General features: G+C 43.7%; 1 protein-coding gene across 2 annotated transcripts in view; it reads right to left on the reverse strand.

Annotated features, from left to right (window-relative positions):
* MTERF3 (mitochondrial transcription termination factor 3) overlaps nucleotides 1–22,122 on the reverse strand; it is an 86,726-nt gene that overhangs the window by 47,700 nt on the left and 16,904 nt on the right. For both annotated transcript variants that reach the window (XM_029591755.1, XM_029591754.1), the window contains exons 5-6: nucleotides 21,709–21,856; nucleotides 3,152–3,223 (exon numbers count right to left, since the gene is read on the reverse strand). In XM_029591755.1, the coding sequence (XP_029447615.1) occupies nucleotides 3,152–3,223; nucleotides 21,709–21,856 (220 nt within the window). The remainder of the gene's footprint in view (nucleotides 1–3,151; nucleotides 3,224–21,708; nucleotides 21,857–22,122) is intronic.

Consider the following 22,122-nt stretch of genomic DNA (forward strand, 5'->3'; position numbering starts at 1 on the left):
ATGCAGAAGTATAGTATCTGCAGAGGACAGTTGACGTTTGAGATACAAGATGAGTCTGAATGATCCTTCTTTCTTGGGAACAATAAAATAGATGGAATAGCGCCCCATATTTTGTTGGGGCGTAGGAACCTGAGTTATTGCCTTCAGACTGAGTAGTCTTGTCAGAGGGCTTTCCACTGCCAGTCTCTTGGTGTGGGAGTGGCAGGGTGACCTCATAAATTTGTCCCGAGGGATGCTGTGGAACTCCAGAGAGTAACGTTCTTGAATGAGGTTTAGTACCCATTTGTCAGACATGATCTCGACCCACCATTGATAGACGAGGGAAAGTCGACCCACTATTTCCTCTTCTTGTGGATGGGTTGTCCCATTCTCATTGGGGAGTTCGGCCGGAGCCTGCCCCCGGGCCTGTTCCTCTCTCGGTTTGTCAGTTCCGAAAGGGCTGAGACCTTCCTGAGGGATGAGGTGCCTGGAACTGCGAGTTCCTGTAGGGTCGAAAGCGTTAAGAGCCCCTGTCCCTAGTTCTTCTGGGGGAGGGGTTGCTGGGATCTTTTACCCCTGTTCTCCGGTAGCCGAGGTACTGGAGATTCGCCCCGCTTGCTGGCTAACTTTTCCAATTCGCTTCCGAATAAGAGAGATCCTTTAAAGGACATCCTTGTGAGATTTGCTTTAGAGGTCGAATCAGACCAATTTCGCAACCATAACTGTCTTCTGGCCGTCACTACCGAGGCTACTCCTCTGGCTGAGGTCCACACCAGATCTGAGCTTGCATCTGTCAGAAAGGCTGCTGCTGGTTCAATTGTTTCACTAGTATATGTTCCTGAGTTGTTTGCCTCTCTCAAGAGGAGCAAACAGGAACGTGCCACCAGTGCGCAGCAGGAAGCAATCTGCAGTGTCATTCCGAAGGCTTGCTTAAATGGATTCTAATCACCTATCCTGAATATCCTTCAATGCAGCTCCTCCCTCAACGGGAATGAGACTGCATAGACCATGGCGTACACTTTCGGAAAACACAGGCGTTCCTTGGTCGCTGGTTCCAGAGGGTACAAGGCTTCCAAGGCCCGATCTCCTTTAAAGTTGGCCTCCGGGGCATCCCACTCCAGGTCAATCAGTTCCTATTTGGCTTCCATCATTGGGAAATAGCAAGAGGCTTTATGAAGGGACACAAAGATAGGGTCCTTCTTTGGTTCCGCCATAGGGTCCATGCCTGGAATACCCAGAGTCTTCAGAGTCTGGGACACAAGGGCTGGTAATTCATCCCTGTGGATGAAGCGAAGCATGGTTCGGTATGGTTCCAGGCCTGGAGGGATTTCTCCTTCTTCCAGGGAGCCGCCATCATCATCTGAGGTGTCCAGGTCCCTGTCAGGGAAATTCTTGGTTAGGTGAGGCATGTCTCGAGGCATCCGAGCCGGGCCGGGAGGATCTTGTGCTTCTGGCAGGGGTTGAACCCGGGGCTGATTGCGCCTGAAGATTTGCAGCCCTAGGAAAAATTCTAACCAGGAGAAGGTCCCTGGGTCCATGTTAATCCCAGGGAGAGTCTGAATAGGGGCCCCTGAGGAGCCCTCATGGAGAAGCCATTTCGGAGTTGCATAGATCTGGGGTGCTGTCATATGTAGTGGTTCCAGACCTATCTTCAGACAGTGAGGGACCAGGCTTTGGTCCCCCCTGGGCTTCTTTGCAATGCTGACAGGCAGGACTCCAGTTCAGGCAGAGCGGCTCTGATGTGGCAGGCTGTGCAAAGAGAGTGCCTTCTGGGCTTCTTGGATGCCTGTGCCATTGCCTCTATGTGTAGGCGCACAGTAATGTGCTTCAAGGTGCTCGCAGTTAAGCGAATGAGCACAATGCGCGTGTAGCTGTAAGCACGGCTATGCATGTAGTTGTGTGCACCTTGTGCGAGCGTCTATATTGGATGCGCACAAGTTGGGCGCATCGGCCATCCGGCCTGCCCTGCGCGAACCGCCGGTTGAGAAGGGAAGATGGTACTGACGCCCCCCGTGCGTAAGATGTCACCTCCAAGGGTCTCCACGTGTGTGGACCCCTGCACTGTATCGGAGCCTAGCCCAACCAAGACTGCTCAACCCGATCTGTGCTCTCTTTTTACTTCGCCGGAAGAAGAGATGGAATCGGTACGGCAATCCGAGCCCCGGCGACCTGAATTTAAGGTTTTCTGCTTACCTGGTCTCGGCGCTTACGGATTGCGTGGCGGGACGGTCTCCAGCTGCGGGGGGAGAGGGCTTTACGCCGCACTCTGTTGTGTACCCACTGCCTTTCAGCCACTCTGGGGGCTAAATCCATGCCGGGTACCGGCTTCCGGACCAAGGCACACCTCTGAGGGATATAAAAAATTACCTCCGGAATTCAGTATCACTGAAGGAGAGCGGGACTAGATCTTCTTTAAGGTAAAAAAAAAATCTTGTTCTTTGTTGTAATTCTTAACACTATTCTAGTGTGTGGGATAGTGGCCGCATCTGCTAGGAGACAGAGATACTGAAGAGCTGAGTTCACCGCAGGGGTATATCTAGGGTGACATCAGCTTTGAAATCTGACTCAGTCTCCCATCTGCTAGCAGAGGAGCACATAACCACTAGTCCTGAGTCCATCTGGCTACATTATAAGGAAAATATACATTCTCCCCTTGAACAAAAGTTTTGCCAGACAAAGACAAAAGACAAAGTCAAATGTTTTGTGCAAAGATACCCAGATAAAAAGAGGGTGGGGCTAGAGGAATGGCAAGAGCAGGCGAATATGTTTAGCCAGATAGCGCCATATTGAGTGCTATCCTGCTAAATTTGTGCTGATATCGGTCCACACAATAATAGCTCTAAAGTTACCTGGATATGTTTTCTGCTGAGTATCAGATAAAGTTATCTGAATAACTTACCCACATACCAGCTTTCTGAACATGGACCTCTGTGTTGCTTTCTGAAGTAGGGAATACTGTAAATAGAACTATGTAATTGCCAAAATAGGAAGAAACTGAAGTCATCCGCTCTAGAAAAATTTCGTATGATATCTGATCTGTGATCACACCTAAATTCTAATAGAACAAGTCCTCTCCAAAAACAAAACATTTGCTGGCTTCCATCTTGTTTGTTTATAGAGATGGCTCACTAACTCCTACCATTTCTAATAGATAAAGCGCAAGCAGAATTACCTTAATGGTTTCTTTTACAGGCTCCAGGCTTCCCGTTAGCAACCTTGGCAACCGAATAATCAGATCTCGGGTCTGTTATTAATAAGAAATGACAATTATTTCATAACCACTTATTACAAACAACTTCAATCTTTTGGCGTACTCACATTCAAAGGCAATTATGACGAACATTACAACAAATTTTCTCATTTGTTTTGCTATGGACACATAATTCAGCGTATTGTGTAGCAGTTCGTCGCACTGCTACCTCCATCTGTCCTCTGTTTACAGAACGCAATTGCTGAAGAAAGTGCATACGAGGCAATTTTATCACTAAGTTTTCTTCCTTCTCTAGATTTCTATAGTCAATGAAAACACCCCAGTATTTTCAAAGGGAGAAAGCAAAAACAAAACTGGAGCAGTTGTCGTGCTGGAGGAAAGCTTGGATGAAAAATAGGGTGAGGGAGTACATTTTTTCTTTTTTAGTTTTATTTTTAATGCAATTTCAATTTAACAAAGCACAAACTAACTTTGTATAGAAATGAGATTAACAAAAATGTATATTACAAGACAATAATATATTCAAACCTATCTAAATATAGCCTCCCGCATAAAAGAAACAAGTGAGGGAGGGAGAGAAAATGAGGGAGAAATAAGGAAAATATGATCTATAATGGAAAGACGATTAATTTAAGCTAAATACAAGATTTTACTAGATCTCTACGAGAGCAAAAGCCTCTAGCCTCTAAAAAGAACTGAAACCTTTCTGAATGATATTTAACAAAACATTTACAAGGATAACGCAAAACAAGACGCACCTAACGACAAAGTATCCTAAGAATCAAAAAAAGCCTTCCTTCTCTCTTGTATTGTCCATGATAAATCCGGAAAAATCCTCATCTTTTGATCTAGGAAATCTACATTTAGATTCCTAAAATATGCAACCATCACTTTACTTAAATCAACTTCAGAAAAAAAGGTAGCAAGTAAGGTAACTTTTTCAATAATTTCTGACCCAGATGTTTCCAGAAATTCAGTTACGTTGAGAGAAGAAACTGGAGCATTTTGAGCAAACAGTATTAGACCGAGGAAAAGATGGTAAAAATGTGAATTTATTCACAGCAGGGAGCATCTGAAGGCATGCTCCAAGGCTTCCACTAAATATGTTTTAAAGGTGACCCAGGGAACTTCTCCCACAATTTTAGGGAAGTTCAAAATGCAGAGATTAAGCCTTCTGTAAAAATTGTCCAACAGCTCAATCCTTTGGGACAGCACTCCTTGTTCTTTAGGCTTAGAAAGCTGTTTCCCATGCTCTAGTATTTGTGTCCCAAGTCTGGAAAACTGAGGCTCCAATTTTAAGGCAAAGGAATCTATTTTGGTAGTAGAGGCACATAAAATTTGGCCAAACTTTGCAATCATGTGTCATAGAGAATCCAGGGTCACCACTGCTGGGTTTTGGAGAAAGTGTGAGAGTTCACTAGCAGAGGAACCTTCTTCGACAGCCAACCCAGAAGTAACAGCCACTTTGGAGAAACTCACCTGCCAAGACATCCGATGCTCGACAAGACAAATCCTCAATGCTGGGAGCCACCTCAAGTTTCCGTAAAGATGAAACAGAAAGGAATCCCTCCTCAGCCCCTTCCTGCAAAGGCACTGGATAAATGACATCATCCTGCGACGAGGCTGCTTCCCGGGAGGGGTCGCTTCTTGCTGCCGGTGGGGAATCTTATTCCCAGGTACTGAGGGAAACCTTCTCCTCAGGCTGGGCCAGTCCTCCCACACCTTGCCCTGCAACGCGCATCTGACCTCCGGGTAGAGCAGGAATCGGAGAAGCAAAGTTAGTGATAGTCTGCTGACCGGGAAGGTAAGCATGCTTGGAGGGAAAAACCCTCACCTTTCCCTTGCGCTAGGGAGCCATGTGGAAATTGATGTAAAAAAGAAGTCCAAGGCAGCGAGTTCAGTGTCTACCAGCTCGCAGTCATCTTGCTCCTCTCCCGAGGGAGTACATTTTAACACTGGGAAATAGAAGCCTCAGTAATCTGGAGAAAGGATGAACAAGGTGGGTGGCAGTTGACCACATCCACCATGGTTTTAACTGTTTCTGTTTTGGAGGGTTACTTCTAAACTGTAAAACAGAACAGTAAAAATGAGGAGGGAAGTGTAAAGCAGAGTTGCTTACCTATAACAGGTATTCTCCAAGGACAGCAGGATGTCAGTCCTCTCACATGGCAAGGGGAGGTGGGGGGTTCCAGAATCGAACAGATCCAGTTGAATAGTGCATTTCCCCCCCACCCCAGCGATGAGTAATCAGACTATTGGCTTTCGAGGTATTCTCAGTAGGTTCCCTCTTGATGCCTTGTTTTCTACTCAGGAAATGGATTGTTTTTCAAACCCCATCTTGCAGGTTGGCTTAGCCGCTGAGTAGCAGCCGCCCTCCGTTGGATCTGAAGACCTTCCATTGGGAGCTCTTGCTCCACCATTGCACTTTGTGCAACAGAGATGCCTTGTGGCAGGCAATGAACTACCCGGATCAGGACTCCTCATACAGTTGGGGGATTACCTCTCCTGGAAATCTGCTCCCCAGTAGCAGATGAGGATTTCGTGATGCCCCTACTCATTTGGTGTCGAATATGGGTGGCACTCAACCTCTGAAGGGAGGTTTATTCTCTCTCTATTTCTTGACTGACATGTCTGCCTTCCGACAGCTTGCCATTTCTAGGGCTGCTTGGGTTGGAGGATCCAACAAAAGCAGCTCCCCCCCCCCAATATTGTGGGCACTTAAGGGTTCTTATTTCCTCCTTCAGGGGTGACCCTGTCAATAGATATGTTAGTTAGCTGACAAGGCAGTCCTTATCCATGCAGGCATTTCCACTTGTGTGCCACGACTTTATCAGATGGAACAACTGGTTATCTTGAGCCATAGGTTTGAATCCTATGCTCGGTTGGTGGGCAGTCTGCTTTGCTGATCAGATGCTTTGGTACCCCAGGGTTCCCAGATTGGTGAGACAGTCCTCTTCCACAGGACTGCCTCTTGCAGAATTTCTGTTTTCACTCTCAGCAGAGAGGTTTACAGACTTCTTCCTCAAATTGTTCTCATCCTGCTGGAGTCCAGGACTCTCTCAGTATACGTTGCCTCTGAGGGGACATGGGCCCTGTGGGCTGTGCCTGTCTAAGAGGCAACTCTCTGCTGGGATAGGCAGGGCATTCATAGGGTTGGAAAGTCTCCCAATTGTGTTTTCTACAACCTGGAGGTTATTTCCTTTGTCATGCAGCCCAGGGGTCTGCCTCCTTGTGTCGTTCACTTCTTTTGACTTTCAGTCAGACGATCTAGGAAGAAGCCAGGGGGTGCATGAGAATGGTTGTCACATATACCTTCATGGAAAGGTGCACTATGCTTTCCCTGCTTTGGCCAGATCCCTGGCCAAGGTGCTTTCTTTTCACCTGGCTTCCCCCAATGGTGAAGTAGGTTGTTTAGCTGAGCTTCAGATGCAGCTCATTGCCCTGCTCAGCGTCTTGACTTGGGGCTCTCAGTGAAGGAGTAGCCCTTCATACCTTAGCACTCTGTTTTTATCCCATCTGACCATGAAGGTCAGATCTTATACTTGTGGTAGTTCGGTAGGTGGGGTCTGCTGCAGACCCTGATGCTTCTTGCCGCTTCTTCTCCAGGTAGACATTTGGATTCCATGCCTGTTCTTTTTGGACATACTTTAAGCATTGCTCTGCATGCCCAATCTGTCTTATACTCAGGTGATAGTGAACCGCAGTTTTCTTTCTGCTGGGCTCTCTAGTCTCAGCTGGTTTTTAGTTGTCTTGTGACACCAAAGACAACAACAACAAAAAAAAAATTTGTGGTCTTGATCCAAAAGCTTTTTCTCTTGTCCTTGGTATTATTTTTTTGTGTGGCTCAGTGGATTTCTCACCCCATGCTCGCAATAAGCCCCTGCCTTCAGACGCCTTGCTGCAAATCAGGGTTTCTTCTCTGTTGTTCAAGTCTCTCTGAGGTGAAAAAAAAATCAAACTTTTTCCCTCCTAGTGCCTTTATAGGTTGTCTACTCAATAAAAATGGGGGCGGGGGGGGGGGGGGAGTGCGGTGAGAGGAAATAGTGGTGCTTGCGCACTAAAGGGTTTTCCCATTTTTACTATTTTTGGCAGCCTCTAGCTTGAAATTCACCCATGTGTGAGGACTGCCATTGTGCTTGTCCTCGGAGAAAGCAGAGTTGCTTACCTGTAACAAATGTTCTCTGAGGACAGCAGGATGTCACCTTATCATTTTATATGTTTTTATATTATCATTTTGTTTGTTCTTTACAGCTTTTTGATTATTTAATGATAGTTGGTTATATTAGTCTTTATCATGTTCTTACTGTGATGTCACTGGAGCAACCAATGACAATCGCTGCTCAGGATGCTGCCTGCACTCTACTGGAATGTGCATACAGCATGGCTGGCGCCTGCTTGCCTTTCAGTAGGTAGGCAGAGGTGACTGCCTCCTTGATCCATCTGGCTATCGTAGCCTTGGAAGCTGCTTCTCTCTTCCACAGCCTCCATGTAACACAAAAAAAAAACCCTGATCTTTTGAAAGGAATTTGTAACCTTTAGGTACCTTAGGATTGTTCGCCGTACGTCCAAGAGTTAAAGTTAGGAGTTCCCATTTCCTTGCCTTTAAATGTTAGAAGGGATGAGTAGGAATGGGGAGATTACTTTAGGCAAGAACAACGGAACCGGTCAGAAGGTGAAAAAGTCTGGTGTGAAAACCAAATAAGGGTCCCTGCATAACAGGGCTTGTATCTCCGAGATATGCCTAGCCGAGCAAAGGGCCACCAAAAAGGCTGTCTTTAAGGAGAAGTCCTTCAAAGATGACTGTCTTACTGACTGAAAGGGAGGAGGCATTAGGGCCCTAAGAACCAGATTAAGGTCCCACTGTGGGATCAAGGGCTTAAAGGGGGGGGGGGGGGGAGGGGGAGCTAATACACTTAGCCCCTTTGAGGAAGCAGGTTATATCCAGTTGTGTGGCTACTTGCAGGCCCTTAACTAGCCCTCTGTAGCAAGAATAGCTGCAACCTGCACCTTCAGGGAGCTAAGCGATAAACCTCTGTCCGGTCCAATTTTGATAAAGTCCACAGTACAAGCAATGCCTGCCTTCCAGGGGTAGACCATACAAGTTTGACAAACATTCTCTAACATGCCATATGCAGATATAAACTAGAGACATGGAACATTTTTGGGCTTTCAGCAAGGTCAAAATGACTATGGAGGAATAGCTCTCTCTCTCTGCAGGCATGTCCTTTCAAGGGCCAGGCCATATGACAAAATGGAGACAAGTCTTGCCATAACAACCCATTTGTCCTGTTAAAATTACATTTTAACACTCGGAAATGGAGGCCTCAGGAATCTGGAGAGAGGACGAACAAGGCAGGAGGCAATTGTCAGCAACCTCTGTGGTTTAACTTCTGTTTTGGAGGGTTACTTCTAAACCTCTCTGTATAACAGAACAGTAAAAATGAGGAGGGCAGTTTAACAGTACTTAATGGTGCAATGAGGCACCATATCTATGGAATGCACTGGTAATAACACAAACCAGGACACATGTGAGAAAGGTGGGGCTGGGGCTGGATATTTAGAATTTAAAAAAATTAATTAATTAATTAAAAAAAAAATTTGCTGCTTGGTCTGCCGTCCTAGGCTGGTTAGAGTCACATGCACTAGAGACGGCATGTTTCATTTAGGGGAGGGTGGGCAAACAAGCAGCTACCTGTATTATGGGATCGCTGGAGAGGAGACATCTTTTCAGCTTCTCCCCTCCCACCCCCCCGACAGGACCAGTAAGGTTTCCTGCTGCTTGCCAGGCATACAGGAATTTTAAAAGGGGAGAAGAGGAAATAACTCAATTAAAAAATCACTGCTCATCTAAAAACAGGAAAAAAAAAAAGTTAGGAAATAAAGAAAACTGGCTGAAAAAGCAAAAAAAAAAAATGTAAATCGGAAACAAGACAGAGTGCTGGCAGATAACACCACCATCAAAAGCAAGGAAAAAAAGGCAAAAATCATGAGAATAAAAAAAGAAAGCATAATGGATAGTCAGGTATCGAGAAAGACAAGAAAAGATCATGGAACAAAAATAAGTAAAATAGGAAAGGAGAAAAAGACTGGAGAAAAACAAAAGAAGATGAGCATAGAAGAGATAAATATAAGATTAAACAGAGAAAAAATTATAAAATTTACAGTGAACGGAAAGAACTTAAAATGAAGCAAACAAAAGATGAAAGAAGATGAGAAGAAAACGAGAAATGATTACCCTAAAAGAAAGCAATAAAGCTGAATAATGCCATTAAGAACATGTCATACTGGGTCAGACCAAAGGTGCATCAAGCCCAGTAGCCTGTTTCCAACAGTGGCCAATCCAGGTCACAAGTACCTGGCAGGATCCCAAGGGGTAGATAGATTCCAAGCTGCTTATCCCAAGAATAAGCAGTGGATTTCTGCAAATCTACCTTAACAATGGTTTTGGACCTTTCCTCCAGGAATTTGTCCAAACCTTTTTTTTTTTTTTTTATAAACACACAGCTACACTAATAGCTTTCACCACATCCTCTGGCAACAAATTACAGAGCTTAATTATGTATTGAGTAAAAAAAATATTTTCTATTAGTTTTAAATGTATCACCTATTGACTTCATTGTATGTCTCCTGGTCTTTGTACTCTTTGAAAGAATAAACAACTGATTAATGTTTATTTGTTCTATTCCACTCATTTTATAGACCTCTATCATATTTCCCCTCAGCTGTTTCTTCTCCAAGCTGAAGAGACCTAACCATGTTAGCCTTTCCTCATAAGGGAATCATTCCATCCCCTTTATAATTTTGGTTGCCCTTCTCTGTACCTTTTTTTTTTTTTTAATTCTATCTTTTTTGAGATGTGGTGACCAGAATTGCACACAATACTCAAGATAAGGTCATACCATGGAGCGATACAGAGGCATTATGATATTCTCTGTTTTATTCTTCATTCCATCCCTAATAATTCCTAACATTCTATTTGCTTTCTTTGCTGCATATTTGATCATTTGCTCCCTTTTCTAGATGATTAATGAGTAAGGTGAACTCTGGATCCAGGACGCACCCCTCGGGCACTCCACCATTCAACTTTTTCCACTGGAAAAATGGTCAAAGCATTCCAAAGGAAAGGACCTTGTTAGCTGACAGCAGACTGTCTTGTGCCTTCTAATCTCATTCTGTTTGGTCCAGGCAAAATCAATAAGTATAATTGTGCTGCTCTTAATGCTCTAACAGGACAATGTGGAATTAAAAGATTTGCCAAATAGCTAGGTGTACTCCTATGAATGGCCTTAAAGACCAAGCAAAGAACTGTAAAACAAATTTGATATGCAATCAAAAGCCAGACGGGACAGAAGGTAAAGTTTGTCTATTTGCGAATGGTACTAAGACCTGCAATAGCGTGGACACATCTGAAGGAGTAAAGAAAATGAAAAGTAATTTAAGAAAGCTTGAAGAAGAGGGGCGGATCCAAGATGGCCACTTGAGAGGACGTGAACTGCGCTGCTCTGCAGTTTGCTCAAGAATTACCTTGTTTTTTGGTTTCCTGAAATTTGAAATGCCGCATAAGAGGAAGGGGAAGGTTAGGGTATATCCTTCCGAACCCACTCTCCCTGCAGACCAGCAACGGATCATCAAGCTCAAGACCCCCACTACGAAGTTGAGGGCGTCTTTCGCCGTTGGAGAAATAGAGAGAGAAGCTCTGCTTTCTCCTGGGGAAATATCTCTGAGCCCTCCGGACCCAAGACAACAGCTGATTGCTTCTCCATCTGGTGATGCTCATGGTGCGGAGGCCCTGAGAGGAGACTTGACTGGTCAGCCTCAGCTGGAAGGAGCCGTTAGTGTTGTTCCAGGATCGGCATTGCTTCCTAATCCAACCCAGAGTTTGGAGGACCCCACGAAGAAGGTTGAAGGAAGCGGGGACATTCTCCCGGAGACATCTAGTGGGAGTACCTGCACCATGGGAAGTGGAATAGTGAAGCACTTACCCCAGGAGATTAAAAGACCAGGAGACTTGACTTAATAGCAGGTATGTCCCTAAATTTCCATGAACTAACAACGTTTAGATACTGTCTTAGTAAAAGTGGATATGGTTGCTCAAGATCACCAACACATTTTACAAGAGCATATGACATCTATTAAGAAATTGGAAGAAGATGTAAAAAGTTTGAAGGACACTAAGGGGCAGATTTTAAAATGCCCGCGCGCACCGGTGCGCCTATTTTGCATAGGCCGCCGGCGCGCGTAAGTCCCGGGGCTTTCGAAAAGGGACGGGAGGGGGCGTGTCTGGGGCGTTCCCGAAACGATGCAGCGTTTCGGGGCGTGCCCCGGTGTTTCGGGGGTGTGGCGCCAGCCCGGGGGCGTGGTCGAGGCCTGCGGACCAGCCCCCAGGACCGGAGGACGGAGAGGGGCTGCCAGTCGACAGGCGTAACTTTGCCGACAAAGGTAAGGGGGGGGGGGTTTAGATAGGGCCGGGGGGGTGGGCGAAGGGAAGTTCCCTCCGAGGCCGCTCCGAAATCGGAGCGGCCTCGGAGGGAACAGGCAGCGCGTGCTGGGCTCGGCGCGTGCAGGTTGCACAAATGTGCACCCCCTTGCATGCGCCGACCCCGGATTTTATAAGATATGCGCGTATCTTATAAAATCCAGCGTACTTTTTAAAAATCTGCCCCTAATGCTGTAATTATCTGCGAGTGTATGGCATCTGTAAGGAGGTTAAAATTTCTGGAGAATTCATTGCGTCACCAGAATTTGCGGCTGCTTAACTTCCCAAAAGTATCTGGAGAAGTGCCTCTTTTGACTCTAAAGAAATATCTAACAGATATTAAAGATACCTGTGGACCTGGTTAAGAACATGCCATACTGGGTCAGACCAAGGGTCCATCAAGCCCAGCATCCTGTTTCCAACAGTGGCCAATCCAGGCCATAAGAACCTGGCAAGGACCCAAAAACTAAGTCTATTCCATGTTACCGTTGCTAGTAATAGCAGTGGCTATTTTCTAAGTCAACTTAATTAATAGCAGGTAATGAACTTCTCCTCCAAGAACTTATCCAATCCTTTTTTAAACACAGCTATTAAGAAAGCAGTGTCTTTATTTCAAAAACAAGCTTTGCCACGGCCTAACAATAAAGGAAATATTTCCAAATTGACTGATCAATATATAAGTTTGATTATGCGCTATTAATTTGAAAAGTATAAATGTTTCCTTTCTGGGCAGCATGGTACGTGTCTACCTAGACTTGGCTAGGTCTACCCAGTTACGCCGAAAGGCTTTTTTGAATTTGAAGTCTGAAGTTGTTTCTCATGGAGCGAGTTTTCTATTGCTTTTTCCATGTAAATGCATAGTTAAGCTACAAAATAATACTTATATATTTTTTTAGCCCTGAACAGTTGAGAGAATTCTTGGATGCTAGGTTAATCGTACCAGTTATGAATCCTGGTATTATTGGGTCATAATTAGAGGTAAAGTGGGGATATTCTCATGCTGCAATTTCTTTTTATGATATAGTTTATTGACCTCCTCCTTTGTATTATTATTTCCTTTATCCTCCCCCTCCAAGGTTACCTCTATGATGGAGAGTGTGTAAAATGCTATGGTAAAATTGATAATTGATTGAAAAACAAGTTTAATTGTACTCTCTGTATATTTCTTTAACAAATTATTACTTTGTGTTTGTAATGAAAAAGTTCAATAAAGAAAGAATTAAAAAAAAAAAAAAAAAAGAGAAAGCTTGAAGACTGGTCGAAGATTTGGCAGCTGGGATTTAATGCCAAGAAGTGCAGAGACATGCATCTGGGGTGTAATCCAAAAGAGCTGTATGTGACGGGCGGTGAAAGACTAATGTGTACAGACGGAGTCGGGGGGAGGGACCTTGGTGTGATAGTGTCTGGTGATCTGAAGGCAATGAAACAATGTGAAAAGGCGATAGCTAAAGCCAGAAGAATGCTAGGCTGCACAGGGAGAGGAATAACCAATAAGTAAAAGGAAATAATAATGCCCTTGTACAGATCCTTGTAGAGGCCTCACCAGGAGTACTGCGTTCAGTACTGGAGCCCATATCTCAAAAAGGATAAAGACAGGATAGAGGCAGTCCAAAGAAGGGCAACCAAAATGTGGGATCAGCATGGGAAGGGTTATGAGGAAAGGCTGAAGGATCTGAATATGCATTCCTTGGAAGATAAGAGGTGCAGGGGAGATATGATACAGTAAGGTTTTATTGATGCACAATCGTCAAACCTTTTCCGTTGGAAAGAAATCAATAGAATTAGGGGGGGGTCATAAAATGAAACTCCAGGGAGGACGACTCAGAACCAATATCAGGACAAATTTCTTCACAGATGTTGTGGTGAATGACTGAAATGCCCTTCTGGAGGACGTGGTGAAAGCAAAAACTGTGAAAGAATTCAATCTGGATGCTCATACATAGAGGGACTGTATTCTATTCCTGGTCTGGTCTTCTGCTCACCAGGTCAGCCAGGACTGGGGTTGCCCTGGCGGCAGCCTTCACAGCCCTTAGGTGGAGGGAAACCACTCATCACACCCTGGCGACACCTAGTGGCTGGATTTAGGACTATAGCTGCAGTGTCCTAGCTTCTAGCTGAGGTTTGACCCATACTGACTAGAATAAAGTAAGTTGGTAGGAGATATAGAATAGGGAGAAAAAAAAAATCCCTGGGGATAGTTGTGAGGGATGCCAGATTCAGGCCTGGTTCCAACTTAGCTGGAAACCCAAAGGAGAAGAGCAGGAAACATTCACAAAAAATGTGATAGTACCACCTAATAGGAGGGAATTTAGTTTTTTGTTTTTATAAAGCTAGCAACAGAGTCTGGAAAAATGTTCATAATTTTTCTGTTACTAAATAAGGGGTATTTTACATTATATGTTTAAAACAGGTTGCTTTAAGTTAACATTAGGGATGCACTCTAAACTGGATGGTTTAGCTGCTTCCAGTTTGTAAAAGGGGAATAAAAATGTAAAAAAAATAAAAATAATAATTACACAAATTGATAACCACCACCTCCTGCAACGAATTCCAGGGTTTAATTGTGTGTTGAGTAAAAAAGCATTTTCTCCTAATTGTCCTTAATGTATCACCTAATGACTTCATTGCATGCCCTCTAGTCTTTGTACTTTTTGAATGTGTAAACCACCAATTTACCTGTTCCAATCCACTCATTTTATAGAGCTCTATCATATCTTCCCTCAGCCATCTGTTCTCCAAGCTGAAGAGCCCTAATCTCTTTACCCTTTCCTCATATGGAGAATCATTCCATTCCCTTTAGCATTTCAGTCTCCCTTCTATTTATTCATTTAGCAGTTCTTATAATCTGCAGATTTTCAAAATTGGTTCAATGAGGAGAACATAAAAACATTCATAGTTCTCTGTACCTTTTCTAATTCCACTACATCCTGAGATGCCGTTATTGTGAAATAGCAGCCAAATGGTTAGAGCAGTGGGCTATGAATCCAGGGTTCAAATCCCACTTCCATCCTCGTAAACTTGGGCAAGTCATTTTACCCTCCGTTGCCTCAGGTACAAACTTAGACTATGAGCTTTCTGGGGATAGGGAAATATCTACAGACCTTGAATGTAATCCGCTTTGAAGTGCTGAAAGCGGAATAAAAATAAATGACCAGAAATACACACAGTGTTCAAGGTGCAGTCAAACCATGCAGCAATACAGAGACATTAATGATATTCTCTGTTATATTCTCCAATCCATTACATTCTATTTGCATTCTTGGCCACTGGTGCACACTGAGCATAGGGTTTCAACATATTATCCACGATGATGCCTAGATCTTTTTCCTGGGTGGGGAATGCCAATGTAGAACTTGCATCGTGTAACTATAATTTGGGCTGCTCTTCCCTAAGTGGTAGATTTTATAAAATTACGCGCGCGCGAACAAAAGTACGCTGGATTTTATAAGATACGCGCGTAGCCGCGCGTATCTTATAAAATCCGGGGTCGGCGCGCGCTGCCTGTTTCCTCCGAGGCTGCTCCGAAATCAGAGCGGCCTCGGAGGGAACTTTCCTTCCGCCTCCCCTCATCTTCCCCTCCCTAACCCACCCCCCTGGCCCTATTTAAACCCCCCCTACCTTTGTTGGCAGATTTACGCCTGCTGAAAGCAGGCGTAAATCTGCGTGCGCCAGCGGGCTGCTGGCGCGCCATCACCAGACCCGGGGGCTGGTCCGGAGGCTTCGACCACGGGCCGGCGCCATGCCCCCAGTCCCGCCCCGAACCGCCCCTTGACCCCGGACACGCCCCCTCCCACCCCTTTTACGAAGCCCCGGGACTTGCGCGCGCCGGCGGCCTATGCAAAATAGGTTCGTTGGCGTGCGAGTGCCCTGAGCGTAAATCCGGCTGGATTTACGCGGGCAGGGCTTTTAAAATCCGGCCCTAAATGTATTACTTTGCACTGCTCAGTCTTCCCTGTTTTGCAAGGTCCTCTTGTGATTTAACAACTTTGAATACATTTTTTAATCAGCAGCAAATTTGACCATCTTGCTAGTTATTCCCATCTTTAGGTCATTTAAAAATGTTAACAGCAGTGGTCCCAGCACAGATCCCTGGGACACTTCGCTAGTCACCTTTCTCTAATGAGAAAATTGACCATTTAGCCCTACACTCAGTTTTCTATCTTTTAACCAGTTCTCAGTCCACAATAGAATATTGTATCCTGCCCATGACTTTTTAATTTCCTCAAGTCTCTTATTAGGTACTTTATCAAATAATTTTTTTTAATTAGCACAAATTTCTGCAAACCTGATTTTGCTCTGTCATACTGGTGTAATGTATGTATATTGAGGAGAGAAAAAATGCATAATATCTATTTTAGAATAATGCTGTAATGTAATACAATGTGGAAAATACATTCTAAATGCAATGTATATGTTTATCAATTTTGTTCTTTATAATAGCTTCAATCATTTTTCCCAAAAAGTCTGGCCAGTCCCAGAACACCTCAGCAATATCCATATAGTGTATATTTATCTGGCTCATCACTTAGCCAAATAAGAACATAAGAAATTGCCATACTGGGTCAGACCAAGGGTCCATCAAGCCCAGCATCCTGTTTCCAACAAAGGCCAAATAGGCCACAAGAACCTGGCAAGTACCCAAACACCAAGAAGATCCCATGCTACTGATGCTTGTAATACCAGTGGCTATTTTCTAAGTCAACTTCATTAACAGCAGGTAATGGACTTCTCCCCCAAGAACTTATCCAAACCTTTTTTAAACCCAGCTACACTAACAGCACTAACCACATCTCCTGGCAACAAATTCCAGAGTTTGATTGTGCATTGAGCGAAAAAGAATTTTCTCCAATTAGTTTTAAATGTGCTACATGCTAACTTCATGGAGTGCCCCCTAGTCCTTCTATTATCCGAAAGAGTAAATAACTGATTCACATTTACCTGTTCTAGACCTCTCATGATGTTAACGACCTCTATCATATACCCTCTCAGTCATCTCTTCTCCAAGCTGTACAGCAGATTTCTGAGGCAAGACTTGCCTTGGGTAAAAGCCATGCTGACTTTGTTCCATTAAACCATGTCTTTCTATATGTTCTGTGATTTTGATCTTTAGAACGCTTTCCATTATTTTTCCTGGCACTGAAGTCAAGCTAACTGGTCTGCAGTTTCCTGGATCACCTTTGGTACCCTTTCTAAATATTGGGGTTACATTAGCCACTCTCCAGTCTTCAGGTACAAAGTATGATTTTAATGATAGGTTACAAATTTTAACTAACAGATCTGAAATTATTTGTTAGTTCCTTCAGAACCCTGGGGTGTATACCATCTGGTCCAGATGATTTACTACTCTTCAGTTTGTCAATCAGGCCTACCACATCTTCTAGGTTCACCGTGATTTGATTCAGTTCATCTGAATCATCTATATAAATAAAAATGTAAAATAGTTTGGACGTAATCGATAATCTCAGAAACTACTGCACCAATTGCTTTCAAATTTGGACACAACCTTGCTTTCACTTTCGGCAAGGTTCTTCTCTATCTAGATTACATAGATGTCACATGGTTACAGAGAAAAACATATTTTTACATGTTTGTGGGGAAAACAGCGACATCTGTTGGACAGACATGCAATACACGCTATCTAAATTGGGAAATGAAGCTGCTGTACTGCGCATGCGGGAGCGCACGTCGGGCACAGCGGGACCAACATGGCACTGGGAGGAGCAGCAGCGGTGCACGTCGTGCACAGCGGCACCAACATGGCGCTGGAAGGAGCAGCAGGCGGACCTGCGGCGATATCGGGCGTGGTGTCGGCCGGCCGAACTTCGACACCTGGGAGGAGCTGTGGTGGCGATCTGGTATGGCTCACGTGCACGACAGGGAGGGATCCTCGCTGACCTCGTGTCTTTGAGAGCGGGCCACGCAGAACTGCACTAGAGGAAGAGGGATGGGGGGGGGGGGGGGAGCAGCTGGGAGGGCATTGCGAGCGGGAGGGGATCTGAGTCAGGGAAGGAGATTCAGAGAGGGTGTGCTGTCACTGACGAAAGGGTAGGGAGTAGGCGGGGAGAGGTGACAGTGATGGGAGGGAGAATGAAGGGGGCGGTGAGTGTGAGGGGTGAGAGTTGGAGTGGGGACAGGGGAGTGAAGGGGGGGTTAATGACCAAAGGGGGAGGGGTGAGTGTGAGGGGAGAGAGCTGGAGTGGGGACAGGGGAGGAAAGGGGGGGGAGAGTGACCAAGGGGGAGGACGATGTGTGACTGAGGTATATGAACAAGGGGAAGGGGGAGGGGGGGGAAAAGAACCTGACTCTGCCACTGCAACGCGTGGCGGGCCACCGCTAGTTACCCATGAAAACCTTCTCCGGAACAGGTATTTTCCCCAACATCCTCTTCAGTAAACACTGAAGCAAAGAAATAAATTTAATCTTTCTGCTATGGCCTTATCTTCTCTATGTGCCCCTTTAACCCCTCGATCATCTAATATTTAAAAAAGTTTTTACTGTGAGGTTTTTGCCCCCTACTGCCAACTTATTTTCAAATTCTCTCTTAGCCTGTCTTATCAATGTCTTACATTTAACTTGCCAACGCTTATGCATTATCCTAATTTCTTCTGTTGGATCCTTCTTCCAATTTTTGAATGAAGATCTTTTAGCTAAAATAGCTTCTTTCACCTCCCCTTTTAATCATGCCTGTAATCGTTTTGCCTTCTTTCCACCTTTCTTAATGTGGTGAATACATCTGGATTGTGCTTCTAGGATGGCATTTTTTAACAATGTCCACGCCTCTTACACACTTTTTACCTTTGTGAATGCTCCTTTCAGAGTTTTTCTACAAAGTTTTCCTTTTGAAAGTTTAGCACGAGACTCATGGACTTGCTTACTGTCCCCCTTCCAGTCATTAATTCAAATTTGATCATATTGGGATCACTATTGCTGGGCCCACCACCGTTACCTCTCTCACCAAATCCTTTGCTCCACTGAGAATTAGATGTAAAATTGCTCCCTCTCTCGTCGGTTCCTGAACCAATTGCTCCATAAAACTGCCATTTATCCCATCCAGGAACTTTATCTTCTAGCATGTCCTGATGATTCACTTACCTAGTCAATATTGTGGTAATTGAAATCTCCCATTACCAATTTGGTCAGCTTGCCTACTTTCTCTTAGCATTTCACAGTCCGACTCACTATCTTGGCCAGGTGGACGATAGGATTACACTATCGCTATACTCTTCCCCAACAAACAAGGGATTTCTACCATTAAAGATTTGATTGTACACTGAGTTTCATGCATGATCTTTATCCTATAGGATTCTACCATCCTGGACATAAAGTGCCTCCCTGCCACCAAGATGCTCCTCTCTGTCATTACGTATAATTTGTACCCTGGTATACAATTATCCCATTGGTTATCCTCTTTCCACCATGTCTCTGAGGTACCAATTAAGTCTATGTGATCATTCACTGCTATACACTCTAATTCTCCCATCTTACTTCTTAGACTTCTAGCATTAGCATACAAACATTTCTAAGTGTGTTTTTTGTTTGTATTTTCATTGTGCTTTTTAATTGATAGGGATAAAATAGAAAATTTTTAACTCAGGTGCGTTTTTAATTACAGGCTCTAGGGCTACTTTTCTTATTATTGGAACCTCACTGTCGGGATGCCCTAATTCTAATGCATCATTAGTATCCTTTGAAGATACCTCCCTCCAATCCATGCACTGCTGAGTGACTGTCGGCCTTCCTCTTTGTTGTAGTTTAAAAGCTGCTCTATCTCCTTTTTAAAGGTTAACGCCAGCAGTCTGGTTCCACCCTGGTTAAGGTGGAGCCCATCCCTTCAGAAAAGACTCCCCCTTCCCCAAAAGGTTCCCCAGTTCTTTACAAAATATTGTATAACATTGCTTTGTATTATCTCCAGTTTCTTCCTCAGTATCTCCAGTTTCTTCCTCAGAATAATATTGCTTTGTATTATCTCCAGTTTCTTCCTCAGAATGAAGAAACTGGAGATAAGTTTTAGCTATTCACAGCCACTTGAGACGGAATATTCTCCCTTAGAAAATGGTTTTCCTAAAAATATTTATGTAGGTAAAGTTATTATTCATAAAATACAGAAACTAATAGAAAAATAGATAACTAAGAGCAAAGCCTCAATCAGTAACTGTATACTAAGCAATGAGCGAGTGTTTATACTGAGCAACTAAAACTATATATTGGTTTGTATTTCCTGATTTATTAGGTTATGCTGTCTCCATGCATGCATGTATGTATATAGGAATAAATAAAAAGTTTTTACGGAAACTATCTTGTGCATGGATGTAGTTTTTCACCCCAGCAGGGAACAAAGGAAAAAGGGACCTGAAAATCTAATTTTTCATACAGGTTCTATGGGGGCATTGAGAACAGTGAGAATTTCAAAATCCACAATTTGGCCGGCTAAGTCCCAAACTTAATCAGTCAAAGCATTTCAATATCGACTGTCGTATCTGATTTGCAATGAACATTCACAATACCAATTAACGAACATTTAACAGAAAGAAAGCTTGCAAGAATGGATAATCAAGGACACAGTGGCGGAAGAAAAAGAAAGGGAAAACAAGAGGAAGCAGCTGAGGAAGATGAAGTTGGTGTGGTGTGGGACTATCACCTATCCCATTTCAGACAAGCCTCTGACATCTGAGGAGATGCAAACCTGATGAAGGGCAGAGAGTGAAAAAAAACCAACACACACACACACACCAGGTTATATTACAAGCACACTGTTTAATAAGAATATACATGTTAAAAACCTTTTGTATGAAAATGAATCTGGTCATGGAACATTTAGTGTTACTAAGATAAAAAACCTGATGTTTTTATCATTTTGATATGAATTTTGTCACAGAAAATAACATACTGTGTATATTTTTACCCTGTGAACCGTTCTGGTCTATTAATACTTGAAATAAATAAATAAAATAAATAAGTTTGCTGCTAATGGATATAGGGCAGCCGCCAGCTGTAAAGCCCGATTACATAGGACATCTCTGCTTATCCAGAATAGTTTTTGTCACCTTCCTTCCTCATAGTTTTCCCATCTTGAGCAGATGGGCGCACAAGATTCCCCACTTAATTTGCACTCAGCATCTTCCCCTTCCCACGTCTAAACCACAAGACTTTGTGGCAATTTAAATAACTGGTTGCTGCCTCAGCATATGACCTCCTAGTTCGCCTAAGAACCCAACTACATGAGCGCCTGCATTTCCTCTAGGACCTCCAGCCTTTATTTGTACTTGCAGGCTGCCAGGCAGACTGTGCTATGGCCAGCAGCTGGGATGTAGCTTTAGCAGGGTGGGCAGGAACAACGGGGACTGACTGGATGGGCCTGGCTGGCCTTTTTCCAGACATCTTCTACTGTGTTATTATATCAAAGCAAATATCTGAAGATTATTAATGTACCTTGCACGACTGCTACTCATAAAAAGATGTCCATTGTGCTTTCCTCCTCTGCCGTTCCTTCTAATCATTCAGCTTTGCATCTCCTCAATTGTAAAAACAACCTGTCTTTGATGTTCTAGGTGGAACTTCTTGTTTCCCCGTTCTTTTTCTTCAGCCACTTGCCCTTGGTTATTCGTTGTAAGATTTTGTCTGTCATATTTTTACATTTTTGTTAATTGATACATGAATGTTCCTTGCAAACTACACATAACTTCCCGTAAAAATAAAATTTAAAATACATTGTTTCTAAAACACCACCATACTGATAGCTATACCAAGTCTAGTCTGATAGAAGATTATCCTCCCAACTATTTTTGTTTTAGTTAGAAGCACCAATTCATGTTCTACATTTTATAAGTGCTTAATTATACAGGGTGGCCCATGGAAAAGTAGCCCGCCTCCAATACCAGTGCCACACAGGCAGGCTACTTTTCCACGGGCCACCCTGTATAATTTTGAAACCGATCTGAAATCACCCAAACGAGGATCATCTGGAATAGCTGGGAACAAACAAAGCGCAAAGTCACAAGGGAGGTGAGGACACAGGGAAGTAGCATTTAAAGATTCTCCTTACCTTTGGTGTGCTTAATCCAAGCTCTTTCTGGAAAAATCCTAGCCGATTATCTAGTCTTTCCACAGTGAAGTTTAATAAATAGGGAGCCCCTACGACCATTCGAGTGATGTCTCCCTTACTGAATTTTAACGAAGCAAGATAAGCCACTCTGAAAAAAAAAAAAAGACAAACACAGAGAACCATAACTCACGTTTAGCTAACATTTACCTTTAAGCTTAAAGATGACTTAGTCAAAATATGAATTTGCACAACTGTTCACACAAAGTTTCAATGAAACCATACAAGCATCGCGATAAAGTCCTCAGAATGTAGCAAATGCTGGACAAATAATACATAAATAATACATGGAGGAAGACTTCCATTCCACTTTTCCCCCACAATTGTTTCAAAGGTTGGTCCTGGTACATGACTTGA

Source organism: Rhinatrema bivittatum, chromosome 2 (genome assembly GCF_901001135.1).
Source record: "Rhinatrema bivittatum chromosome 2, aRhiBiv1.1, whole genome shotgun sequence".
In the NCBI taxonomy this organism is placed as follows: Eukaryota; Metazoa; Chordata; class Amphibia; order Gymnophiona; family Rhinatrematidae; genus Rhinatrema; species Rhinatrema bivittatum.